This window comes from Muscardinus avellanarius (genome assembly GCF_963383645.1).
Source record: "Muscardinus avellanarius genome assembly, chromosome: 19".
NCBI classification, from domain to species: domain Eukaryota; kingdom Metazoa; phylum Chordata; class Mammalia; order Rodentia; family Gliridae; genus Muscardinus; species Muscardinus avellanarius.
This window is the reverse complement of record NC_137805.1, coordinates 44667230-44691030: the sequence shown is the minus strand read 5'-3', so window position 1 is coordinate 44691030 and position 23801 is coordinate 44667230. Positions and strand designations below refer to the sequence as shown.

At 41.4% G+C, this 23801-nt stretch overlaps 1 protein-coding gene across 1 annotated transcript in view; it reads left to right on the top strand.

Moving 5' to 3' along the window:
* Nucleotides 1-23801, top strand: part of ITCH (itchy E3 ubiquitin protein ligase) — a gene marked incomplete at its 3' end in the record, with an annotated part of 83206 nt that overhangs the window by 26813 nt on the left and 32592 nt on the right. The window contains exons 8-10 of the mRNA XM_080716311.1: nucleotides 3660-3755; nucleotides 7557-7731; nucleotides 14507-14576. Coding sequence (XP_080572437.1) covers nucleotides 3660-3755; nucleotides 7557-7731; nucleotides 14507-14576 — 341 coding nt within the window. The remainder of the gene's footprint in view (nucleotides 1-3659; nucleotides 3756-7556; nucleotides 7732-14506; nucleotides 14577-23801) is intronic.

Sequence of the window (23801 nt, the reverse complement as noted above, 5' to 3'; positions counted from 1 at the left end):
AGTTGCAAAGGGCCTCACTAAGTATCTGAGGCTGATTGAGAATCCGTGATCCTCCTCTCTCAGCCTCCCAAGTACTGGGATTACAAGCATGTGCCACCATGCCCAGCTCATTTATTCATTATTTATTTATACCGGGGATTAAACCCATGGGCATTCTACCTCTGAGCTACACTCCCAGCCCTATTTTTTATTCTTTCCTTATTTATTTTTTTGTGGGTCTGGGTATGGAACCCAGGGGCATTCAACCTTCAAGCTACACCCCTTGCCCTATATTTTATTCTTTATTTTAAAACAGGGTATCACTAGGTTGCAGAGGGCCTCACTAAGTAGCTGAGGCTGTCCATGAACCGCAATCCTCCTGTCTCAGCCTCCTGAATGCTGGGATTAAGTTGCAAAGGGCTTCACTATGTAGCCTAGGGCCTCACTAAGTAGCTGAGACTGGCCAGGAACCTGCAATTCTATTGTCTCAGCCTCCCAAAATGGGGTTACAAGCATGTTTCACCAGGCCCAGTTATGGCTTCTTTATTTATTATTATTATTATTATTATTATTATTATTATTATTATTATTATTTTGGTGGTGCTGGGGTTCCTGGAAGCCCTTCTACCTCCGGGCTGCACTCCCAGACCTATTTTATTTTTGGAAACAGGGTCTCTTAAGCCAGCGCGGCTGGCTTCGAACCTGCGCTATCCTCCTGTCTCTGCCTCCCAAGCACGGGGATTACAAGCGTGCGCTACCACGCCCGGCTGGCTTCTTTATTTTGAAACAGGGTTTTGCTAAATTTTTAAGACTGGCCTTGAATTTGTAATCCTCTTGTCTCAGTTCCCAAGTACTGGGATTGCAGGAATGTGCCACCACACCTGGCTAAAGAATATTATTATTTCTGTTTCTTTTGAAGTACCCTCAGTGAAAGGCAGTTAACCAAGGACAAGTAAAATAATAGTCACCTATCTCATGTTGCGTTTTTGTGTGTGTGTGTGTGTGTGTGTGTGTGTGTGTGTGTGTGTGTGTGGTACTGAGGGCTTTTCTACCTACCTCCAGCCTATACTCCCAGACCTATTTTATATTTTATTTGGAAACAGGGTCTCACTAAGTAGCTGAGAGCCTCACTAAGTATCTGAGGCTGGCTTCGAACCCGTGTGATCCTCCTGCCTCAGCCTCCCAAGCGCAGGGATTACAAGTGTGCGCCACCACGCCTGGCATGTTGCTTCTTTTTTACGGAGCATAAATTCTCTTTTCAAAACCAATTTTTTTCCTTCATAGTCATTTTTAGAGGATTTCTTTTTTTGGAGTGGGGGAGATAACTGGAGATCAAGCCCAGGCGCATTCTACCATCGATCCACACCTAACCCTTTATATCTTTTTTAATTTAATTTTTTTTATGTGTGTTACTTGGGTTTGAACTCAGGTGCATTCTACCTCAGAGCTATATTCCAAGGTTTTTTATTATTTATTTGTTTATATATTTCTGTGGTACTGGGGGTGGAACCTAAGGGCATTCTTCTACCTCCAAGCTACATTCCCACTTCTTTTTGTTTTTGTTGTTCTCTTTTTGGTGTGGTACTGGGGATGGAACACAGGGGCTTTCTACCTCTCAGCTACACCCCCAGCCCTGTTTTTTTATTTTTTATTTTGAAACAGGGTCTCACTGAGCTGCAAAGGGCCTCACTAAGTAGCTGAGGTTGTTCATGAATTTTGATCCTCCTGTTTCAGCCTCCCAAATTCAGGGATTACAAGCGTGCACCACCATGGCCTCTCCCCAGTTCTATTTTTTATGGTTTATTTTGAAACAGTATCACTAAGTTGCAAAGGGCCTCACTAAGTAGCTGAGGCTGGCTATGAACCTTTGATCCTCCTGTCTGCCTCCTAAGTACAGATACTGCAAGCATGCATCATCAAGCCCGGCTTCCTTTTTGTTTTGAAATAAGAGTCTTGCTAGGTTGCCGCAAGTCTCATTAAATTTCTGAGGCTGGCCTTGAACCTGGGATCCTTGTGTCAGCCTCCTAAGTACTATGATTACAGGTGTTTGCCACCTCCACAGGCTAGAAATAGATAATTTAAACTGAGAAAAATTGGTACCCATAATCCCATTTTAATTTCTGTTTACTGTGTGTGTGTGTGTGTGTGTGTGTGTGTGTGTGTGTGTGTGTGTGTTATTGGAAAACTGAACACACTGGCCATTTTACCTCTGAGCTATACCCCTAGCCCTATTTTTTTATTTTTATGTATATATATCTATATCTATATATTTATTTATTCATTCATTTATTATTTTGTGGTATTGGGGATGGAACCCAGTGGCATTCTACCTCCGAGCTACACTCCCAGCCCTATTTTTTATTCATTTTGAAACAATCTCACTGAGGTACAAAGGGCCTAAGTAGTAGCTAAGGTTGTACTTGAACCATGATCCTCCTGTCTCAGCCTCCTGAATGCTGGGATTACAAGCATGTGCCAACATGGCCGGCTAGGCCATTTTTCTTTTAGAAAATTTACATGGGAAGCTAAGTTTGAAGGTTAGTTGTGCTTAAAAATAATCAGGCCAAGCATGGTGAGTCTCGTCTGTAATCTCAGTATTTCAAGAGGCTGAGACAGGATTGTAGATTTGAAGCCATTTTCAGCAACTTCAGAAGACCCTCAATAATTTCACGATACTGTTTCAAAATAAAAACATCTGAGGGTATAGCTTGGAAGTAGAATGCCCCAGATTTCAATTCCCATTACCAAATAAGAACAACAACAACAACAAAAATCTGAGTAATCTTAGAAGTCATTTGTACTTCCACACTATGATGGTTTACTGTTATCTTTATTTTTAGGGTAAACCCACCAAGAAGACTAGAATGCTCATATAGGCCAATCTCAAAACTTTTCTTCCTGCACTGTAAGGGGAAATATCTAATAAAGCCTTATTTGGTTTGTGCTGTTCTATAATCCAGAGCATTGTGCTTCAGTTAGCTCAGTTTTTCTTCCAGGTTCATAACATCAATTATAGCATTATTTTCTACTCGAGCCCTGAGTATGACCTGATCCGATGGAGAGGGACTTTGGTTTCATAAATGATTTACCTCACCCTCTTTACAAAGGCAGGTCCTAGAGCAGATACATTTTTGCCACTGGTAATTGAACCCAGGGCCATTCTACCTCTGAGTAACACCTCTAGCTCATTTATATACCATATTTGGAAGTGTAAGGTCTCACTAAATTGCCTTCCCTGGCTTTAAATCTGCAATCCTCTTGTCTCAGCCTCCCAAGTACTGGGATTACAAGCTTGCACCACCACGCCTGGATTAGCACACACTTCCGTAGAAGAAATTTTATTCACTGTGTGCTACTCTCAGAAGATGACAAATCTTAGCTAGGTGTGGTGCACATCTATAATGCTAGTACTTGGGAGGCTGAAACAGGAAGATCTCAGGTTCAAGGCTAGCCTCAGCAACATAGCAAAGGCCCCCACTACTTAGACCCTGATTCAAAATAAAAAAATAGGGCTGGGAAGTGTAACTCAGAGGTATAATGCTCCTGGATTCAGTCTCTAGTACAGTGACATGCTTATTTCTCTCAGTTATATAATTCGGTCATTTAAGGGGAAAAGATGTTTAGATAGTCAAACTACTCATGTAGTGACCTAATAGTCTTTTAAAATTTTTGTATCTAAGTTGGGAGCAGAGAGTGGACCAGCATGGGCGAGTTTATTATGTAGATCATGTTGAAAAAAGAACAACGTGGGATAGACCTGAACCCCTACCTCCTGGGTAAGTATCTGAACTGAAAAGCACGTTTATTCAGAAGTGTGGGTTGTATCTGCATATAATTTTCCTTTCAGTCCTGATTCTCTTCTTGCTGTCAGTTATTTTTCTGCTTTGTTTTATAGTAGGTACAAACAAGAAAGAAGAGCTAGAGAATTGATTTAGAGACTGACACATGGCTTATTTTCACTCATTTCAGACCTACAGATTCCATAGTTCATGTTCAAATTTTCTATCTGAACCATTTACCTAGCTTGTTGCCACAAAGGATTAGTTTCTTCAGTAATAATTACTAAGAATTCAGTAATAACTTACTAAGAATTAGAGCTCCTATTATATATTAAGATAAAGTGGAGCTGGGTATAGGGGCACACGGTTGTAAATCCAGCATTTGGGAGACTGAGAAAGGAGGATGTTCGCCGGACAGCCTCAGCTACTTAGTGAGGCCCTCTGCAACTCAGTGAGACCTTGTTTCAAAATAAAGAATAAAAACTTGGGCTGAGGGTGTAGCTTGGAGGTAGAATGCCCCTGAGTTCTATCCACAGTACTGCAAAAAAGAAAAAGAAAAATGTCTCTATATAAAAAATTTTGTTTGTTTGTTTGTTTTTTAACGAGTCTGGAGATGGAACCAACCCAGGGGCATTTGACCTCCGAGCTATACCCCCTGCCCTATTTTTTATTCTTTATTTTGAAACAGGGTCTCACTAAGTTGCAGTCTCAGCCTCCCAAATGCTGGGATTACAAGCATGCGCCACTGTGCTCGGCTCTAAAAATGTTTTTTAAATTGGTGCATTGTAAGCCGGGCATGGTGGTGCACGCTTGTAATCCCCGCGCTTGGGAGGCAGAGACAGGAGGATCGTGCAGGTTCAAAGCCAGCCGTGCGCGTGCTGGCTTAGGAGACCCTGTTTCCAAATAAAAAATGTAAAAATAGGCCTGGAAGTGTAGCCCAGAGGTAGAAGGGCTTCCAGGAACCCCAGTACCACCAAAAAAAAAAAAAAAAAAAAAAAAATTGGTGCGTTGTAATCACATATTTTAATGCAGTACAAGATGGTAGAGACATACATGCACACTCATTTAGCCCTTCCCCATTTCTCTCCCCACTCCCTCCCCCTCCCTCCTCATGTTTATCTCAGTGATTGACTTTGATATGTGAATGCACATCATATACATTAGGGAATTCCCTCTTCCTTCCCCATCCTCCTTAGTTATGTCACTTATATGCTTATCTATGGTTTTTCCTTCTTTGTATAGAGCTGCTGCTGCTGCTGCTGCTGCTGCTGCTGCTGCTGCTGCTGCTGCTGCTGCTTCTCCTCCTCCTCCTCCTCCTCCTCCTCCTCCTCCTCCTCCTCCTCCTCCTCCTCCTCCTCCTTCTTCTTCTTCTTCTTCTTCTTCTTCTTCTTCTTCTTCTTCTTCTTCTTCTTAAGATTTAAAGAAGTTTATTAAAAAGATAGAAATACAGAAGACAGTACAGCCTCATGTTACCCAGGGATAACATGAGGGGGTAGTTCGAACAAAATCACCTTAGAACTCCTTCTATGACTCATTTTCCTCTAGCTTTCTGCATATTAGGGAGAGCATCTGATTTTTTAACTTTTTGTGATTTACTAATCTCACTTAGTATAATGTTCTCCAGTTCCATCCATTTCCCTGCAAATGACATAATTTTGTTCTTAATGGCTGAGTAAAATTCTCTTGTGTACATAAAACAATTTATAATAACTAAGTCAATGCAAAATAGTTGGGAATGTTGAGATATTTATTTATTTATTTTTGCGGTACTGGGGATGGAACCCAGGGGCATTCTACCTCCAAACTACACCCCCAGCCCTATTTTTTAGTCTTTTTTATTTTTGAAACAGTGTCTCACTTAGTTGCAAAGGGCCTCCCTAAGTAACTGAGGCTGTCTGTGAACTGTGACCCTCCAATCTCAGCCTCCCAAATGCTGGGATTACAAGCGTGTACCACTACGCCTTGTTCCCAGACCTTTTTTTTTTTTTTTTTTTTTTTTTTTGTGGTACTGGGGATGGAACCCTTCTACCTCCGGGCTATACTACCAGATGTATTTTATATTTTTATTTGTAAACAGGGTCTCTTAAGCCAGAGAGGCTGGCTTCGAACCTGCGCGATCCTCCTGTCTCTGCCTCCCAAGCCTTGTCTTTGCCTCCCAAGTGCTGGGATTAAAAGTGTGCGCCACCACGCCCAGCTCCCAGATCTTTTTTTTTTTTTTTTTTTTTTTTGGTGCTACTAGGGGTAGAACCCAGAGGCTTTCTACCTCCGGACTATACTCCCAGACGTATTTTATACTTTATTTGGAAACAGGGTCTCACTAAGTTGCTGAGAGCCTCACTAAGTAGCTGAGGCTGGCTTCGAACCTGCGCGATCCTCCTGTCTCAGCCTCCCAAGCGCGGGGATTACAAGCGTGCGCCACCACGCCCGGCTCCAGACCTATTTTTTAATGTTGTATTTGAAAACAGGATCTCACTAAGTTGCTGAGAGCGTAAGTTGTTGAAGTTGGCTTTCAACCTGCAGTCCTCCTATCTCAATCTCCCAGGTATTGAGATTATAAGCATGAATCATGATGCCCAGCTATATATTGAATTTTTAAGACCTAATATATCTCGATGACATTTAAGAAATAATTTTTAGAGTTAAAGGTGGTGTCTCGTGCTTGTAATCCCAGTTCTTTGGGAGGCTGAGACAGGAGGACTGCAGGTTCATAGATAGTCTCAGCAACTGTAGCTTGGGAGGTAGAATGCCCCTGGTTTCAACCCCCAGCACCAAAAAACAGAAAGAAAAGAAAAGAAAGAGGGAAGGAGGAATCTTTAGCTGGTCATGGTGGTTCATACCTGTAATCCCAGTATTTGGGAAACTGAGGCAGGAGGATTATTGGTTTAAAGCCAACCTCAGAATTTAGTGAGGCCCTCTACATCTTAGCATAATCCTGTTTCCAAATAAAAATTTAAAAAATAGTGCTGGGCATGTAGCTTGGAGGTAGAATGCCTCTGGGTTCAATCCCTAGTACCAAAGAAAATAAAGATAATTTTGTTGTTGTTTTGTGGTACTGGGGATAGAACCCAGGGGCTTTCTACCTCTGAGCTACACTCCCAGACCTATTTTCTATTTTATTTGGAAACAGGGACTCACTAAGTTGCAAAGAGCCTCACTAAGTAGCTGAGGCTGGCTTTGAACCTGCACCATCCTCCTGTCTCAGCCTCCCAACTACCGGGATTATAAGCATATACCACCATGCTTGAAAGATACTTTTTTAGGGACATTTCTTTTAAGTTCAGGGGTGTGTGTGTGTGTGTGTACTGGGGATTAAAACCAGAAGCATTCTACCTCTGAGCTACACCCCTAGCCTTTTTTATTTTTATTTTGAAACAGAGTCTCAGTAGGTTGCTGAGGCTGCCCTGGAACCTGGGAACCTCCTATCTTAGCCTCCCAAGTTCTGGTATTATAGGCATGTACCACCATGCCTGCCTAGTTATTGGCCATTTTAAAAATATAAAAAAGGTATCAGCTGGACATGTAATCCCAGTACTTGGGAGGTTGAAACAGGAAGATCACAGTTTCACGAACAGCCTCAGTTATGTAGTGAGGCCCTCTGCAACTTAGTGAGACCCTGTTTTGAAATAAAGATTAAAAAAAAAAAAATAGGTCTGGGTGTATAGCTCAGAGGTAGAATGCCCCTGGGTTCGACACCCAATGCTGGGGGGGAGGCATCAGGTAAATCAGTAGTGGTTTCTCCCAGTGAACGCATATCTGTTTCACAAGTAGTAGTTCAGTTTATTTTTTGTTCTGATTTAGCTGGGAACGGCGGGTCGACAATATGGGACGTATTTATTATGTTGACCATTTCACAAGAACAACCACATGGCAGAGGCCGACGTTGGAATCTGTCCGAAATTATGAACAGTGGCAGCTACAGCGTAGTCAACTTCAAGGAGCAATGCAGCAATTTAACCAGAGATTCATTTATGGGGTGAGCAGTCTTTTGATTTGTTAGTTGTTATAACTAGTATATGTTGATTGTTAAGCCTTTCCTGCATAGCATATAAAGCCTCAAAAGAAGATACAAGTAGAATGGCAACTCAGTTGTTAATAAGTTTCATTTTTCTGCCTTTTCTGGAGTAGTGTACATGTGATCTTATCTTTCCTTTTTGTTATTTCCTGAATTCCAACCCTTTTCCCTTTGTTAATGTCAAGAATAAACAAAGAATTTAGGACAATTTAAAATTCATGAACAAAAGAATAGTAGAAATACTCAAGCTGTTTGAAACAAATGAAAACAATTCTAAATTTAGTAGTGCTTTTTTAGCTTACCAGGACATTTAAAGACCCTAATCTCTGAACCTAACTTTTAAATGGTCATGTAGGATTCATGATGATGCTGAATCACTTTTTAACTTTTTTTGTTGTTTGTGTGGTACTGTTCATTGAACCCCGGACATTCTACCTGTGAGCAACATCCCTAGCCCTATTATTTGTTCTTTATTTTGAAACCGGGTCTCACTATGTTATGGAGGGCCTTTCACAAAATTGCTGAAGCTGGTGTCGAACCTGTGATTCTCTTGTCTCAGCCTCCCAAGTACTGGGATTACCAGTGTGTGTGCCCATCTTCCATCCCTGTTTTTACTTTTTAGTTTGAAATGGTGGCTCACTAAGTTGTGGAAGGCCTGGATGAGTTGCTGAGGCTGGTTTTAAATCTGGGATCTTCCTGTCTCAGCCTCCAAAGTACTGGGATTACAGGTATGTGCCACCATACCTAGCTACTTTTTAACATGTAAAGGTAAAATTACTTAATAAATTACATGGTGCTCTGGGAGGCTGAAGAAATCTAATCTCTCTCTCTTTTTTTTTTTTTTTTAAGTAGGTCTGGGGATGGAACCCAGGGGCATCTCAAGATACCCCCTGCCCTATTTTTTATTCTTTATTTTGAAACAGGGTCTCACTAAGTTGTGGAGTTGTGGAGGGCCTCATTAAGTAGCTGAGGCTGTCCACAAACCATGATCCTCTGGTCTCAGCCTCCCGAATGCTGGGATTACACGCGTGTGCCACCCTGCCTGGCTGAAATCTAATTTTTTATAGGATTATACAAACGTACTTTTTTTGGCTTCAGAACTGCATTGTTTTTCTTAAAAACGTTCCCTTGCCAGGTGTGATAACACACGCTTATAGTTCCAATACTTAGGAGGCTGAGATGGGGAACACAGGATTTTTCTTTGTCTTTCTGGGACTGGGACATTCTGTTTCTGAGCTATACCACAGCCCTATTTTGTTTTTTATTCTTTTGAAATAGGGTCTCACTAAATTGCAGAGGGCCTCACTAAGTTGCTGAGACTGGCGAGGAACCTTTGATTCTCTTGTTTCAGCCTCCTAAGTACTGGTATTATAAAAGTTCACTACCACACCTGGCTAGGATTGTAGTTTGAGGCCAATCTTGTCAATTTAGTGAGACCCTTAACTCCCTTAGACTTTTTTTTAAGTTTTGAAATAGTCTTTCAATTCCTGAGGCTGGCTTCAAATGTGAGATCCTACTTAGCCCCCCAGATACTGGGATCATAGGTGTGCACCACCACGCCCAGCTACTGGAAACAAATAATGTAGCAGTAGTGATAAGCATACCAGAATATTGTGTTAGTGTTTTCCTTTCGATGCAGTCTTTGAGATTTTATAATCTCTGAAGTCATAAAATAGTTATTTCTCTGAGGAAAGAAAAATAGTCCATTGAGAAATTTGATCATTAGCTGGGTCATGTTGATCCCAGTCACTGGGGAGAATGACACAGGAGGATCACAATTTCAAGGACATCCTAGGCAATTTAGTAAAGCCCTACAAATGTGAAACTAATCAACCTTGTAAAACCCTGTTTCAAAATAAAAGAAGCCAGGGCTGGGCGTGGTGGCGCACACTTGTAATCCCAGCATTTGGGAGGTTGAGATGGGAGGATCTCAATTCGAGGACAGCCTCAGCTACTACTTAGTGAGGGCCTTTGCAACTTAGTTAGACCCTGTTTCAAAATAAAGAATAAAAAAAATAGGGCTGGGAGTGTACCTTTGTATGTGCAAATAAATAAATAAACCAGGCATGGTGGGACATACTTGGAAGGCTGAGACAGAGGATCACAAGTTCAAAACCAGCTTCGGCATCTTAGCAAGGCTCTTAGCAACCTAGTGAGATCCTGTTTTCAAATAAGAAAGAAAATTGGGCTGGGGGTGTAGCTTGGAGGCAGAATGTCTCTGGGTTCAATCCTCAGTGGTATTTAAAAAAAAAAAAAAAAAAAAAGGCCGGGCGTCGTGGTGCACGCTTGTAATCCCCGCACGTGGGAGGCGGAAACAGGAGGATCGCGCTGGTTAGGAGCCAGCCTCACTGGCTTAAGAGACCCTGTTTCCAAATTTAAAAAATATATATAATAGGTCTGGGAGTGTAGCCCAGAGGTAGAAGGGCTTCCAGGAACCCCAGTACAGTCACCAAAAAAAAAAAAAAAAAAAGACCAAGCCGGGCATGGTGGCTCACGCTTATAATCCCAGCATTTGGGAGGCTGAAATCAAAGGATTGCAGTGCACGGACAGCCTCAGCTACTTAGTGAGGCCCTTTCCAACTTAGTGAGACCCTGTTTCAAAATAAAGAATAAAAAATAGGGCTGGGAGTGTAGCTCAGAGTTCAAATGCCCCTGGGTTTCATCCCAGACCCACCAAAAAAAAAAAAAAAAAAGACCAGGTGTGGTAGCGCACACCTATAATTTCAGTATTTAGGAGGCTAAATGAGAGGATCACAGGTTCAAGACCAGCCTCAGAATCATAGTGAGACCCTGCTTCAGAACTTAAAAAAAAAAAAAGAAGAAGAATTAAATAGAGCTGAAGGTGTGAGATAGAATGCCCCTGGATTTAATCCCTAGTAATGCGTGTACATGCCCATGCTTACACATGCACGTGTAAGCAGAAGAAGCCAGCTCTGTGATACTTGAAGTCGACTCTCCGTGGTCCTCACCCCACCTCCATGAAGGTCATCCTGTTAGAATGTGTCCTAGCGAAACCCCACCTTCATATTCCTCACTAGGCCTTCACTTTTTTCGACTGCGTATTTTTACCCGTCTCTTGGGCCTCCGCATGTGCTAGCTCTCACTTACTAATACAGATAATTCGTCTTTGTCAGTAGTTTGCCCTCGCTTCCTGGTTATGACTAAGACACTGTTCTTTCATAAAACAGATTTTCCTGCCTTTATCTAGACAGATGTCATTATATTCCCCTTCTTATTTGTTTAGAGGTGAAATTAATTTTTGTCTTGTCTTTTCATTTTTTTCTATGCTTTATTACATCTCCCTTTCTTTCTAAATTATAATCACCTTTGGTATACCTGGCCAAATTTCTTCTAGGTTTGAATGCCTAGCTTGCCTGCCTTCTTTAAAATTAGTTTCCACATGGGTGCCCAGCGGAAAGAGCATGGGCTTTGGAGTCAGAGACATCTGGGTTCGAATCCTGATTCCACAGTTACTTTATATGATATTGAGTAAGTTACTTCACCTCATGAGACTCATTTACTTTGTGTATAAAAGATACATATTTAATTGCTTCAGAGTTTTTTTGTTTTGTTTTTTCTTTTTGAGGATTCCATAATATAAATTCCTCATGTGTTTGGAACATATTAGATGCTTAGAAATTTTAGTTCTTACATCTTCTGTCCATTCTATCCACATGTGTAAATGTGCCCTTTATCTCATTTTGGTAATACATAATCATTCAAAATATCCTTCCAAGAACAGATTTGACAGATTTCTGGAGCACCTTTTGTGTTTGCTAAGTCATTGTAAATCTGGCCCATTTAGTACTCACAGAACTTAGAATTACCACTTATCTCATCATCTGTGTTTGCCCACCCCATCCTAAATAATCTGACCCATTTCAAAATTCTGTTTTTGTTACAGAGAGCTTCAAAACCACGCAGAATTTAAGCTTTGTATTTTACCCTTAAAATTACTGAAGATATGAACTGAATTAAGTTTAATATTTTAATATTATCTACTTAGAAAGTAATGGGCGAAAGCCAGGTGTGGTGGCCCACGCTTATAATCCCAGCATTCGAGAGGCTGAGACAGCAAGATAGTGGTTCGTGGCCAGACTCAGCTACTTAGTGAGGCCCTCTGCAACTCAGTGAACCCGTTTGAAAATAAAGAATAAAAAATAGGGCTAGGGGTGTAGCTCAGAGGTTGAATGCCCCTGGGTTCCATCCCCAGTGCCACAAAAAAACAAAAACAAAAAAAGAAAGTAATGGACATATCAGGCATGGTGGCTCATCTCTGTAATCTCAGAGCATGCTTGGGAGGCTAAGACGAGGATTGCAGGCCCAAGGCCAGCCTCATTAGCTTAGTGAGCTTCCACTTCAAAGAAAAAAATAGGAAGGGTTAGGAGTATAGCTCAAAAATAGAAATCCGCCGGGAGTGGTGGCGCACGCTTGTAATCCCAGCATTTGGGAGGCTGAGACCAGAGGATAATGGTTTGCAGACAGCCTCAGCTACTTAGTGCGGCCCTCTGCAACTCAGTGAGACCCTGTTTCAAAATAAAGAATAAAAATTAGGGCGGGAGATGTATCTCAGAGGTTGAATGCCCCTGGGTTCCATCCCCAGACCCACAATAAATAAATAAATAAATAAGTAAATAGAAAGTAGAAATCCCATTAAACCTCCTCACTGTCCCCAAAAGTGTTGGAGAAATGGTCTGTTTACTGGGTGTAGGAAGTGCTCTTTGTCCACCACTATTTCAACCCTGATTAGACAGCAGGAGATTCTCATAAATCTAACATTTTAAACTTTAGAATGAATATGGTTTACAAAACAGTTTTTATTGATTTTTTTTTTCTGGCCCCACAGCTTTGCTGTGTACATCTCCAGTTTATCTGTTCAAAGAATGTCAGTGGGGTGGACTTTGGCCTTAAAGATTATCAAAATACTTTGTTAAATGCCAAACTGATCATCTACAACATAGCCTCCCTACTTTCCATTCCTTTTCATAATTACATCTATCAAGAGGAGCAAGGTTTGTTCTTGATAACTTTATCTGCCAAAATAAGAGCTATTATATCAGAAATGGGATATCTCTCATACTCTCTAAAAACCCAATCAATAGACTGGTTTCTGTGATAGATCAGTGACGGGAGGAATAAAAGACAGTGGGAGGCATCTCAGTAGACTGAGACTTAACAATCAAATGTATGATTAGCCAGGCGTGGTGGCACCAACCTGCAGTCCTAGTACTTAGGAGGATGAGACAGGACTGCAGGTTCAAGACAGCCTCAAAGAACGGAGACTCTTATAAGCCTTGTCACACCTGTTTGGAAATTTTAAAAAATAAATAAAATAAAGCCAGGGAAGAGCTCAGAGACAATACCCCTGGGTTCAATCCCCAGCAACATACACACACACACAACAAGAATACATCAAAGAAGAACAGCAACTTTGTTTGGATGCTGATTTTAACAAAGAAGCAAGCAGACATTTAATTATAAATTGGGTATTAGGTAGTAACAAAATTAACATTGATTCGCTCTAGGTATTGTAATATCTAATGAGATTAGATAAGGAAATATCCACAAATTTTAGAGAAGTACATTAAGATACATAGTAATGATGTTTGATTTTTACTTCAGCAAAGAATAATTAAAAAATGATAGGTAGAGAAATGTGAGAAAGTGTAGATAACTGTTTAATCTTGGTGCTAGGTATATATAGTTTATTGTCCAATTTTGCTTTACTCTATAACAATTATTTTTTTAAAAGAGCCTACTGTTTTTTTCTTGTTTGTTATTTTTTTTTTCTAATTTGCTAAGGAAGAAGGACTTAACCAGTTAGTGATGATGAGTCTTTTTTATATTATACATTTATTTATTATTTATTATTTGTTGTACTGGTCATTGAACCCAAGGTCATTGTACCTCTAAGCTACATTCCAGTCAAACATCTCTCTCCACCAATGTGATAATTGCAAACAGAACTTTTAAGTCATCTTTCATGGAGTTGTATACTCATTAACACCTTCCAGTTGAAATTCTTTCTTTTTACTTATCTGACAGGCAGCTCTTTCTGTTCTCCTTGCTTTTCAAAATTCTTTGTATGTCTCATGTTCTGTATGTAGTATTCTGTTTCTTTGATATGCATATGCAATATTTTCTCAGCAATCTGATAACTCTGGATACTAGTATTATAAATGACTTGGGGTTATATATTTTGCTAAGTTTTATGTTACTGATAGAGTAAAGTTTGTAGAAAACGGTAAAAATGGTCATTTGGGGAATGGGAACTGTGTGTTTATGTACTATTTTATTTTCAGATAATTTTAAATATTAATATTTGCAAAAGTTATAATGTATAAATATATATACATACATATATTTCCTCACCAAAATAAAGTATATTGGTATTTATCAAAAACTGCTTGTCGGGCATGGTGGCGCATGCTTATAATGCCAGCATTTGGGAGGCTGAGCCAGGAGGATCCTGGTCTGTGGACAGCCTCAGCTCAGCTATTTAGGCCTTTTGCAACTCAGTGAGGCTGTTTCGAAATAACAAACAAGAAAATAGGGCTGAGGATGTAGCTCAGAGGTAGAGTGTTCCTGGGTTCCATCCCCAGTACCACACACACTAAATAAAAAAACAAACCTGTGCTACTTTAAGTTGTCATGGCCAGGGAAGGTGGAACCCATGTGCTTGCTCTATATTCTGCTTAAGTTGTTAATAATTTCACCATTTTTTGTTTATTTTTAGAATCAAGATTTGTTTGCTACATCACAAAATAAAGAATTTGATCCCCTTGGTCCTTTGCCACCTGGATGGGGTAAGTCACATGAATTTTCTCATAAAGTTCTGTCATTTTAGGCCATTTTTCACTTCTAGAAATAGACTGTTCCAGATCCTTTCCCTGGATTTAACCCTTTTTCATGGCTTTTACTTAAACTATACCCCCATCTCCCTAAATATACTTCTTATATTCTCCTTAAAAAAAATTCTATTGTTTTAAAAACCAGGTATGGTAGTACATGCCTATAATCCCAGTACTTGGGAGGCTGAGACAAGATTGTGGGTTTGAGATCAACCTTAGCAATTTGGCCAGATTCTCAGCATCCTAGCAGGATCCTTTATAAAAAAAGAAAAAAGTGATGTCATGTAGTGACAGAATGACTTTGTTGGCATCACAAGTGAACTGTTTTCTGAGACATAAAAGTTACAAGATGTAACTGTCAAACCAACCTTTCCTTTGTCTCTAGATAGTGAAGTTGCAGCTTCGCACTAATTCTAGTTGACATGTCTTCTGGGCAGAACATTTTTAGAACTCCAGTTTTCAAATCTAAAATCCTCATTCACTTTTTTTTTTTTTTTTTTTTTTATGCTACTGGGGTTCCTGGAAGCCCTTCTACCTCCGGGCTACACTCCCAGACCTATTTTATTTTTGGAAACAGGGTCTCCTAAGCCAGCGTGGCTGCCTTCAAACCTGCACGATCCTTCTGTCTCTGTCTCCCAAGCACGGGGATTATAAGCATGTGCCACCATGCCCGGCCCTCATTCTTTTTTTTTTTTTTTTTTTTTTGTACTGGGGGTGGAACCCAGAGGCTTTCTACCTCTGGGCTATACTCCCAGAACTTTTTTATATTTTTTATTTGGAAACAGGGTCTCACTAATTTGCTGAAAGCCTCACTAAGTAGCTGAGGCTAGCTTGGAACCCTTGCGATCCTCCTGTCTCCGCCTCCCAACCGCGGGGATTACAAGCGTGCGCCACCACGCCCGGCCTCATTCACTTTTTAAATACACTTAACAGTTGTTATTTTTCTCTCTTAGAATATAGTTGATGTGGGGAGGAAAACTTATTCTGAACAATAACAGTAGTCAAAAAAGGGGGGATAGGTTTTGCCCATTTAAAGTGCAGAAATGAAACATGCGAAATAAGACCTTTCTGACTAAAGAAATTTCCAAGAATGAATTTCAATAGCACTGTTACTGGCATAAGAGTCTAACCAAAAAAAACCTAAACCTGATAAGTCTGGTATTTATGTTTTAAAATACTGTATTTCATAGTCACATTTCAAAGCACTGTATCTGGTTCCCATATTCTCAGCATACAGTGCTTAACTTTCACCACTTACTTGATTTAATTATTAAATTTACAATGTTTTGCCAGGATATATGTTAAAATCAGACCATTTTCAAATATGTCAAGTGAACGTCATACAAGTTGGCAGCAGTTTTGGTACTAAAGAATATGGTTGTTTCTTCTGTTTACATAACTTGTTTAGTATTGAATCCCTCTGCCAAGACGATCTTTTCTAAGACTGATGTCATTGTTTACCTTACTGTTCACGTGAGTTTTTAAAGGACTTTACGTGAACTATGATATTGTTTTGGTTTTTTTGTTGTTGTTGTTTGTTTTTTTTGTTTTGTTTTGGTTTGGTTTTTTTGGTGGTACTGGAGTTCCTAGAAACCCTTCCACCTCCGAGCTACACTCCCAGACCTGTTTTATATTTTTATTTGGAAACAGGGTCTCTTAAGCCACCGCAGCTGGCTTTGAACCAGCACGATCCTCCTGTTTCCACCTCCCAAGAGTGGGGATTGCAAGCATGTGCCACCACGTCCGGCTGATATTGTAATTTTTAAAGCATTTTAAAATGGTAGCAAAATTATGTTTATATACTGATTCCAATCGGAAAAGTAAGCCAGGAAAGGTTGATGGTTTTCACTAGATTTTAAATGGAACAGTTCCTTATAATAACAATTGTATAGTAAGGATAAAAACACTAAATGTGTATTCAATTTAAATTGTCTTTTTTGTTGTTGTTGTTTTGGTTTGGGTTTTTCTTTTTTTTTTTTTTTTTTTTGGTGGTACTGGGGGTGGAACCCAGGGGCTTTTCTACCTCCAGGCTGTACTGCCAGACCTATTTTATACTTTATCTGGAAACGGTCTCACTACGTAGCTGAGGCTGTCTTTGAACCTATGCAATATTCCTGTCTCAGCCTGCCAAGCACTGGGATTAGAAATGTGAGCTACCATGTCCGGCTGTTTTTAACTGCCAAGAAACACAGTTTTATATATTTAAAGATTTTGTCCCAGCAGCTTTTGTCTTCAGTGTCTTAATGTGGAACTTAACTCTTACCAAAAATATGGCCTTCTAGCACAAACACTTGTTTTAATGAATAATGGTAGTCTAAAACTTAGTAATTTTATAAAGTATTGTAATATTGTTTTGTGAATAATTGAAATAAAAATCTTACTGAATATAAAAAATTAATTAATAGGGCTGGGGGTGTAACTCAGATATAGAATGTCCCTAAGTTGAACTCATGTACACATACACACAAATCAGATATTTATAAATGATACTCTGCTCTTATTTTGAATGAATACCTGGGAAATTTTGGCTATGTCCATTTAATTCAGAGTATTAAATAGGCTTTAAATTCTCCATGTGTTCTAAGTTGACTCTTTATAAGTTTTGGAGCCCAATATGGTGGCACACACTCATAATCCCAGTGCTTGGAAGGCTAAGATGTGAGGATCACAGGTTCAAGGCTAGCCTCTGCAATTTAGTAAAGCCCTTTGCAACTTAGTGAGACTCTGTTTCCAAATAAAAAATAAAATAGAGGTGGGGTGTAGCTCAGAGGTAGAATGCCCCTGAGTTCAATCCCCTGTACCACAAATAATAGAAATAAATAAAGTTTTATCCGGGCATGGTGGTGCACACCTATAATCCCAATACTTGGGAAACTGAGGAGAATCACAGGTTGTAAGCCAGCCTCAGCAACTTAACAAAGCCTTCAGTAGCTTATTAAGACCCAGTTTTACAATAAAAAATGAAACAATATGGGGGGTATAATTCAGAAGTAGAAGGCCGGGCGTGGTGACGCATGCTTGTAATCCCCGCGCTTGGGAGGCTAAAACAGTTGGATTGCACAGTTCAAAGCCAGCCTCAGCTACTGAGTGAGGCTCTCAGCAACTTAGTGAGACCCTGTTTCCAAATAAAATATAAAATAGGTCTGGGAGTATAGCCCAGAGGTAAAAAACCCCTGGGTTCCAACCCCAGTACCACAAAAAATTTAAAAAAATAAAAATAAAAGAAGTAGAATGCCCCTGGGTTCAATCCCTAGTACAATTGTTTTGGTAGAATTTAGAATTATTGTACTCTTCCCAAAGTTTAAAAATATTAACCGGGCATGGTGGCGCACGCTTGTAATCCCAGCATTCGGGAGGCTGAGACCAGAGGATCGTGGTTCGTGGACAGCCTCAGCTACTTAGTGAGGCCTTGTGCAACTTAGTGAGACCCTGTTTCAAAATAAAGAATAAAAAATAGGGCAGGGGTGTAGCTCGGAGGTCGAATGCCCCTGGGTTCCATCCCCAGACCCCCCCCAAAAAAATATATTGACACTTAGTAATAAAAGAGAATGGAATAGGCGGGCATGGTGGCGCACGCTTGTAATCCCCTCGCTTGGGAGGCAGAGACAGGAGGATCGTGCAGGTTCGAAGCCAGCCGCATGCGCTGGCTTAGGAGACCCTGTTTCCAAAAATAAAATAGGTCTGGTCTGGGAGTGTAGCCCGGAGATAGATGGGCTTCCAGGAACCCCAGTACCACCCCCAAAAAAAAAAAAAAAGAGAGAATGGAATATTGATAGAGTAATCTGCATAGACTTCATGGGCATAATGCTCAGTGAAGAAAGTCAATCTCAGCCGGGCGTGGTGGCGCACACTTGTAATCCCAGCATTTGGGAGGCTGAGACCAGAGGATCGCAGTTCATGGACAGCCTCAGCTACTTAGTGAGGTCCTTTGCAACTCAGCGAGACCCTGTTTCAAAATAAAGAATAAAAAAAATTGGGTGGGGGGTGGTATGGCTCGGAGGTCAAATGCCTCTGGGTTCCATCACCAGACCTGCAAAAAAAAAAAAAAAAAAAAAAAAAAGTCAATCTCTTGAGATTGTTTACTTGTTTTTCTTGGGTTTGTTACTGTAATCAAATACCTTAGGACACGTACTTTCTAAAGAAGAGAGGCCTCTTTAGCCCATAGTTCTGGTAGTTTAGGGGTAGGGCACCGTCTTCCCCTTGGCTCTGATGAAGACCATATGTCAGATGAAATCACAATGGCAGGAGCACGTGTGAGAGTAGAAGCCCCTGTAGCAAGAAGAGATGTGAGAACGAGACCTCAAATCCCTTCAAAGGCACACTCCCCATGACTCTACCTCTTGAAGGTCTACTGCCTCCCCACGTCACCCACGTCACCACACCGAGAGCTGTGCTTTACACAAAGTGACACTCTCAAGCCATATATTAACCTTAACAGTCCCATATGATTCTATTCATTTAACATTCTCAGAATGACACAACTCAGCCAGGTGTGGTGGCGCATGCTTGTAATCCCAGTACATGAAAGGTTGAGACAGAAGGATCACAAGTTTGAGGTCAGCCTCTGAAACTTAGACCCTGTTTCAAAATAAAATAGATCTTGGGGTGTAGCTCAGAGGTAGAATGCCCCTGATTTCAATCCTGAGTACCAAAAAAGAAAAAAAGACACAACTAGATTAGTTGTCAGAGGACAGGGTAGAGTTGGGTACAAATACAAGAGGAAACGTTGGGATTCTTATGTGATGGTGGAAAAGTTCTCTCCCTCTATTGTGTTGGCAAGTATATAAGTCTCTATACAGGAGATAAAATATATAAAATTACATATTCTACATGAATTCAACTCTAAAATATGGTGAACACTTGACAGTCTGTACTTACCTAACAGCAATGTACCAATGTTTGTTTCTTGGTTTTGGTATTGTACTATAGATACATAAAATGTCACAATTAGGAGAAACTGGTTACAGGGTACACTGAAACTATACAATTTTTAACTGGGCATGGTGGTGCACACTTGTAATCCTCGTGCTTGGGAGGCTGAGACAGGAGGATCGCATAGGTTTGAAGCCAGCTACTGAGTGAGGCTCTCAGCAACTTAGTGAGACCCTGTTTCCAAATAAAACATAAAATAGGTCGGAGAGTATAGCCCAAGGGTAGAAAGCCCCTTAGTTCCATCCCAGTACCACAAAAAAAACTATACAATTTTTTAAAACTTATTTTTATTGGTGCATTGTAATCATACGTCACATTGGAATACAAGACTTGAGAGGATATACAAGCACACATCATCCAATTAGCCTTCATCCAGCCCCCATCCCATTCCCTCCTCCTCCCTAGATCGCATGCTTGTTTGGTGATTAACTTTGATACATTTGTTTATGTACCTCCTGTGTTTTAAAGAGGCTCCATCCTCCCCTATTCCATACCCTCTGATTGGTCACCTTAATTGTTTCACTATAGGGCCCTTTCTATAGCTTGACCTCTTCCTGTTGCCCCTTTCCTCCTAGTTATTGCTGCTTAGGGGAAGCATCTGGTTTTTATTTTCTGCGATATTTCTCTGTGCATGCCGCGTTGCAAGTACCGATCCCACTCTTGACAGCCCCAGTAGTGGCCTGGCTACCTGGTAGACTGATCCAGACCTCGCTGGCTCAAGCAACGGCCTTGCCTCATGGGAGGCCCCGATTCTGGTTTCACTGGCCCCAACACCGGCCTAACCCCTCAGCTGGCTCCGATCCCGGCCTCGGTAGCCCCAGCACCGGCCTAGCCTCAAGGCAGGCTCCAATGCCAGTCTCGCTGGCCCCGGCACCAGCCTAACCCCTCAGCAGGCTCCGATCCTGGCCTCACTGGCCTCGGCACTGGCCTAACCCCTTGGCAGGCTCTGATCCCAGCCTTGGAGGCCCCAGCACTGGCCTTGCCTCATGGCAGCCTCTGATACTGTCTGCTGGCCCCAGCACCAGCCTAACCCCTCGGCAGGCTCCGATCCCGGCCTCACTGGCCTCGGCACCGGCCTAACCCCTTGGTAGGCTCCAATCCCGACCTCGGAGGCCCCAGCACCGGCCTTGCCTCATGGCAGGCTCCGATGCTGTCTGCTGGCCCCGGCACCAGCCTAACCCCTTGGCAGGCTCCGATCCTGGCCTCGGAGGCCCCAGTAGTGGCCTTGCCTCACGGCAGGCTACGATGTCAGCCATTGGCCCCAGCACCGGCCTAACCCCTTGGCAGGCTCCGGAAACTATACAAGTTTTATAACATGATATGAATAATAATTATTTCAAAATAAAAATTTTGAGTTGGGCACAGTGGCAAACTCTTTTAATCCCAGTACTTGGGAGACTGAGACAGGACTGCAAGCTTGAGACAGCCTCAGCAAATTATAGCAAGATCCTATTTCAAAACTATAAAAAGGGCTGGGAGTATAGCTTGGAAGTAGAATGCTCCTGGGTCCCTAGTAAACAGTCCCTAGTAAACACACACACACAGATTAAAACAGAAAAATATGATCATGTTGGTTTTTCTTATGTTTTGTTTGTTTGCGGTACTGGAGATGGAACCCAGGGGCATTCTACCTCCAAGCTACACCCCCGGCTTATTTTTTATTATTTTGAAACAGTCTCACTGAGTTGCAAAGGGCCCCACTAAATAGCTGAGGCTGTCTGTGAACATCAATCCTCCTGTCTCCGCCTCCCAAATGCTGGAATTACAAGTGTGCACCCCCACACCCAGCTAATTCTAACATTTTAGAATTTGTTTGGGTTGGCATTATCTTAATTATAGATCCATCTATACCATTTCTCAGTATCTTTTCAAAGGGACTGAAATCAGAGAATACTGTAAATATATGTATATTCGTGTTCATAATGTAATTCACAATGGCCAAAATATGGAACCAACCAAGTTATCAACTGATGAATAGATTACAAAATTGTAGGACACACTGGAATTCTACTCAGCAATAAAGAATAAAATTGTCATTTATAGGAAAATGCATGGACCTGGAGAACATTGTGTTAAGTGAGACTAGCCAATCAAAGAAAGTGAAGGGTCCTATGTTTTCTCTAATATGTGCAAGCTAGGGAGTAACCGGGACACCAGAGGCACTGCAGATAATGGAGGAGAAACTTCAGTGGAGCCAGGGAGGTGGTCTAGGGGCAGGAGATGGGGAGAGGGAGAATCAGTGAAGGAGTTACCACCGTCACAGTACACACGTATGTGAGAATACCAGTGTCAACCAATACCTTGTATGGGGAAGGGAAGCAGAATGAGGAGGGAGCCAGGGAAAGCCCACCAAGTGCTGTGTGCATGCTGTCACAATGACATGATTTATATTATGATGCAAGATTATAATACACCAATAAAGCTATTTAAAATAAAGCTGTCACAGGCGTGGGGGCACACACTCTTAATCCCAACATTCGGGAGGCTGAAAATGGAAGATCATGGTTCGTGGCCAGCCTCAGCTACTTAGTGAGGCCCTCTGCAATTCAGTGAGACCCTGTTTAAAAAAAGAATAAAAAATAGGGCAGAGGGCAGAGGTGAATGCCCCTGGGTTCCATTCTCAGACCCCCCCCCCAAAAAAAAAAGGAGGAATAAAGAATAATAGAGCAGGTGTGGTGGCACATACTTGTAACCCAATACTTGGGAGGTTAAAAGAAGATCACAAGTTCAGCAACTTAGTGGGACTGTCAGCAACCTAGCAAAACCCTGTTTTGTTTTGTTTTTGGTGGTATTGGGTTCCTGGAAACCCTTCTACCTCTGGGCTACACTCCCAGACCTATTTTTATATTATTTGGAAACAGGGTCTCTTAAGCCAGCAAGGCTGGCTTTGAACCTGCGCAACCCTCCTGTCTTCACCTATGAAGTGCTGGGATTACAAGCATGCGCCACCACACCTGACTTGTAAAACCCTGTTTTGTGGGATTGTAGATTCCAAGTAGAATGCCTGAGTTAAATCCCCAGGATCATGTGCATGTGTACACACACACACACACACACACACACACACACACACCCCAATACAAGGAGAGTAAGGAAAAGTAGTGACTTTTTCTGCTATACCCTGGAGCACATGAGTAGTTTATTGAGTACATTTAGTGCACTCAGTTGGGTACTTTGTTATTAAAACCTAGCTGAGACTGTGTTTCAAAATAAAAAATAATGCTGGGCATGGTGGCGCACACTTGTAATCCCAGCATTCTGGAGGCAGAGATCAGAGGATCACGGTTCCTGGACAGCCTCAGCTACTTAGCAAGGCCCTCTGCAACTCTATGAGACTCTGTTTCAAAAAATAAAAAGACTAAAAACTAGGGATGGTGGTGTAGCTTGGAGGTAAAAATGCCTCTGGGTTCCATCCCAGTACCATAAAAATAAATAAAAAATAAACTGGGTGTAGTGGTATATGCTTGTAATTCCAATACTTGGGAGGTTGAGGCAGGAGGATTGCGGTTTGCAGCCAGTCTCAGCTACTTTGGCCCTCCGCAACTTAGTGAGATTTTTTTTTTCAAAATAAAGAATAAAAGATAGGGCTGGGGGTGTAGCTCAGCACTAGAATGCCCCTGCGTTCAATCCTCAGTACCATAAATAAATAATAAAGCTGGGCATAGTAGTATGGGAAAATGAAACAAGAGGATTGTAGTCTCAGCAATTTTGGGAGACCTGTTTAAGAACAAAAAATTAAAAATGGCTTGGGATGTGGGTCAGAGGTAAAATGACCCTGGGTTTAATCCCCATGACCAAAAAAAAAGGGGGGGGGGAATGCTGCCTCTAATGACCCAGCTTATCTGGGTTATCAGCTTCTTGCTTTGCTGTTTTACCTCTTAAGTGAGTTCATAATTATTCTGCCACTCTGACTGAGCATTGCTTTATGACTTTCTGCCTTTGGGGTATATGCCATTTTGGAACAAGCGACAGCATGAGTAGTATTAAGAAATCTTCAGTATTTTCTCAGGAAATTGAATCCCAGCTTATACTCTGTTTTCTTTCTGAGATTGACAGCATCATTCTTGGACAGTATAGGTATATTTAAATCCAACTTAGTCACTCTCTTGGTGTGTGTGTGTGTGTGTGTGTGTGTGTGTGTGTGTGTGTGTGTGTGCGCGCGCTACTGGAGAACTTGGGATTGAACCCATGGCATTCCACCTTTGAGTAACACCCCCAGCCCTTTTTATTTTTTATTTTGAAACAGGG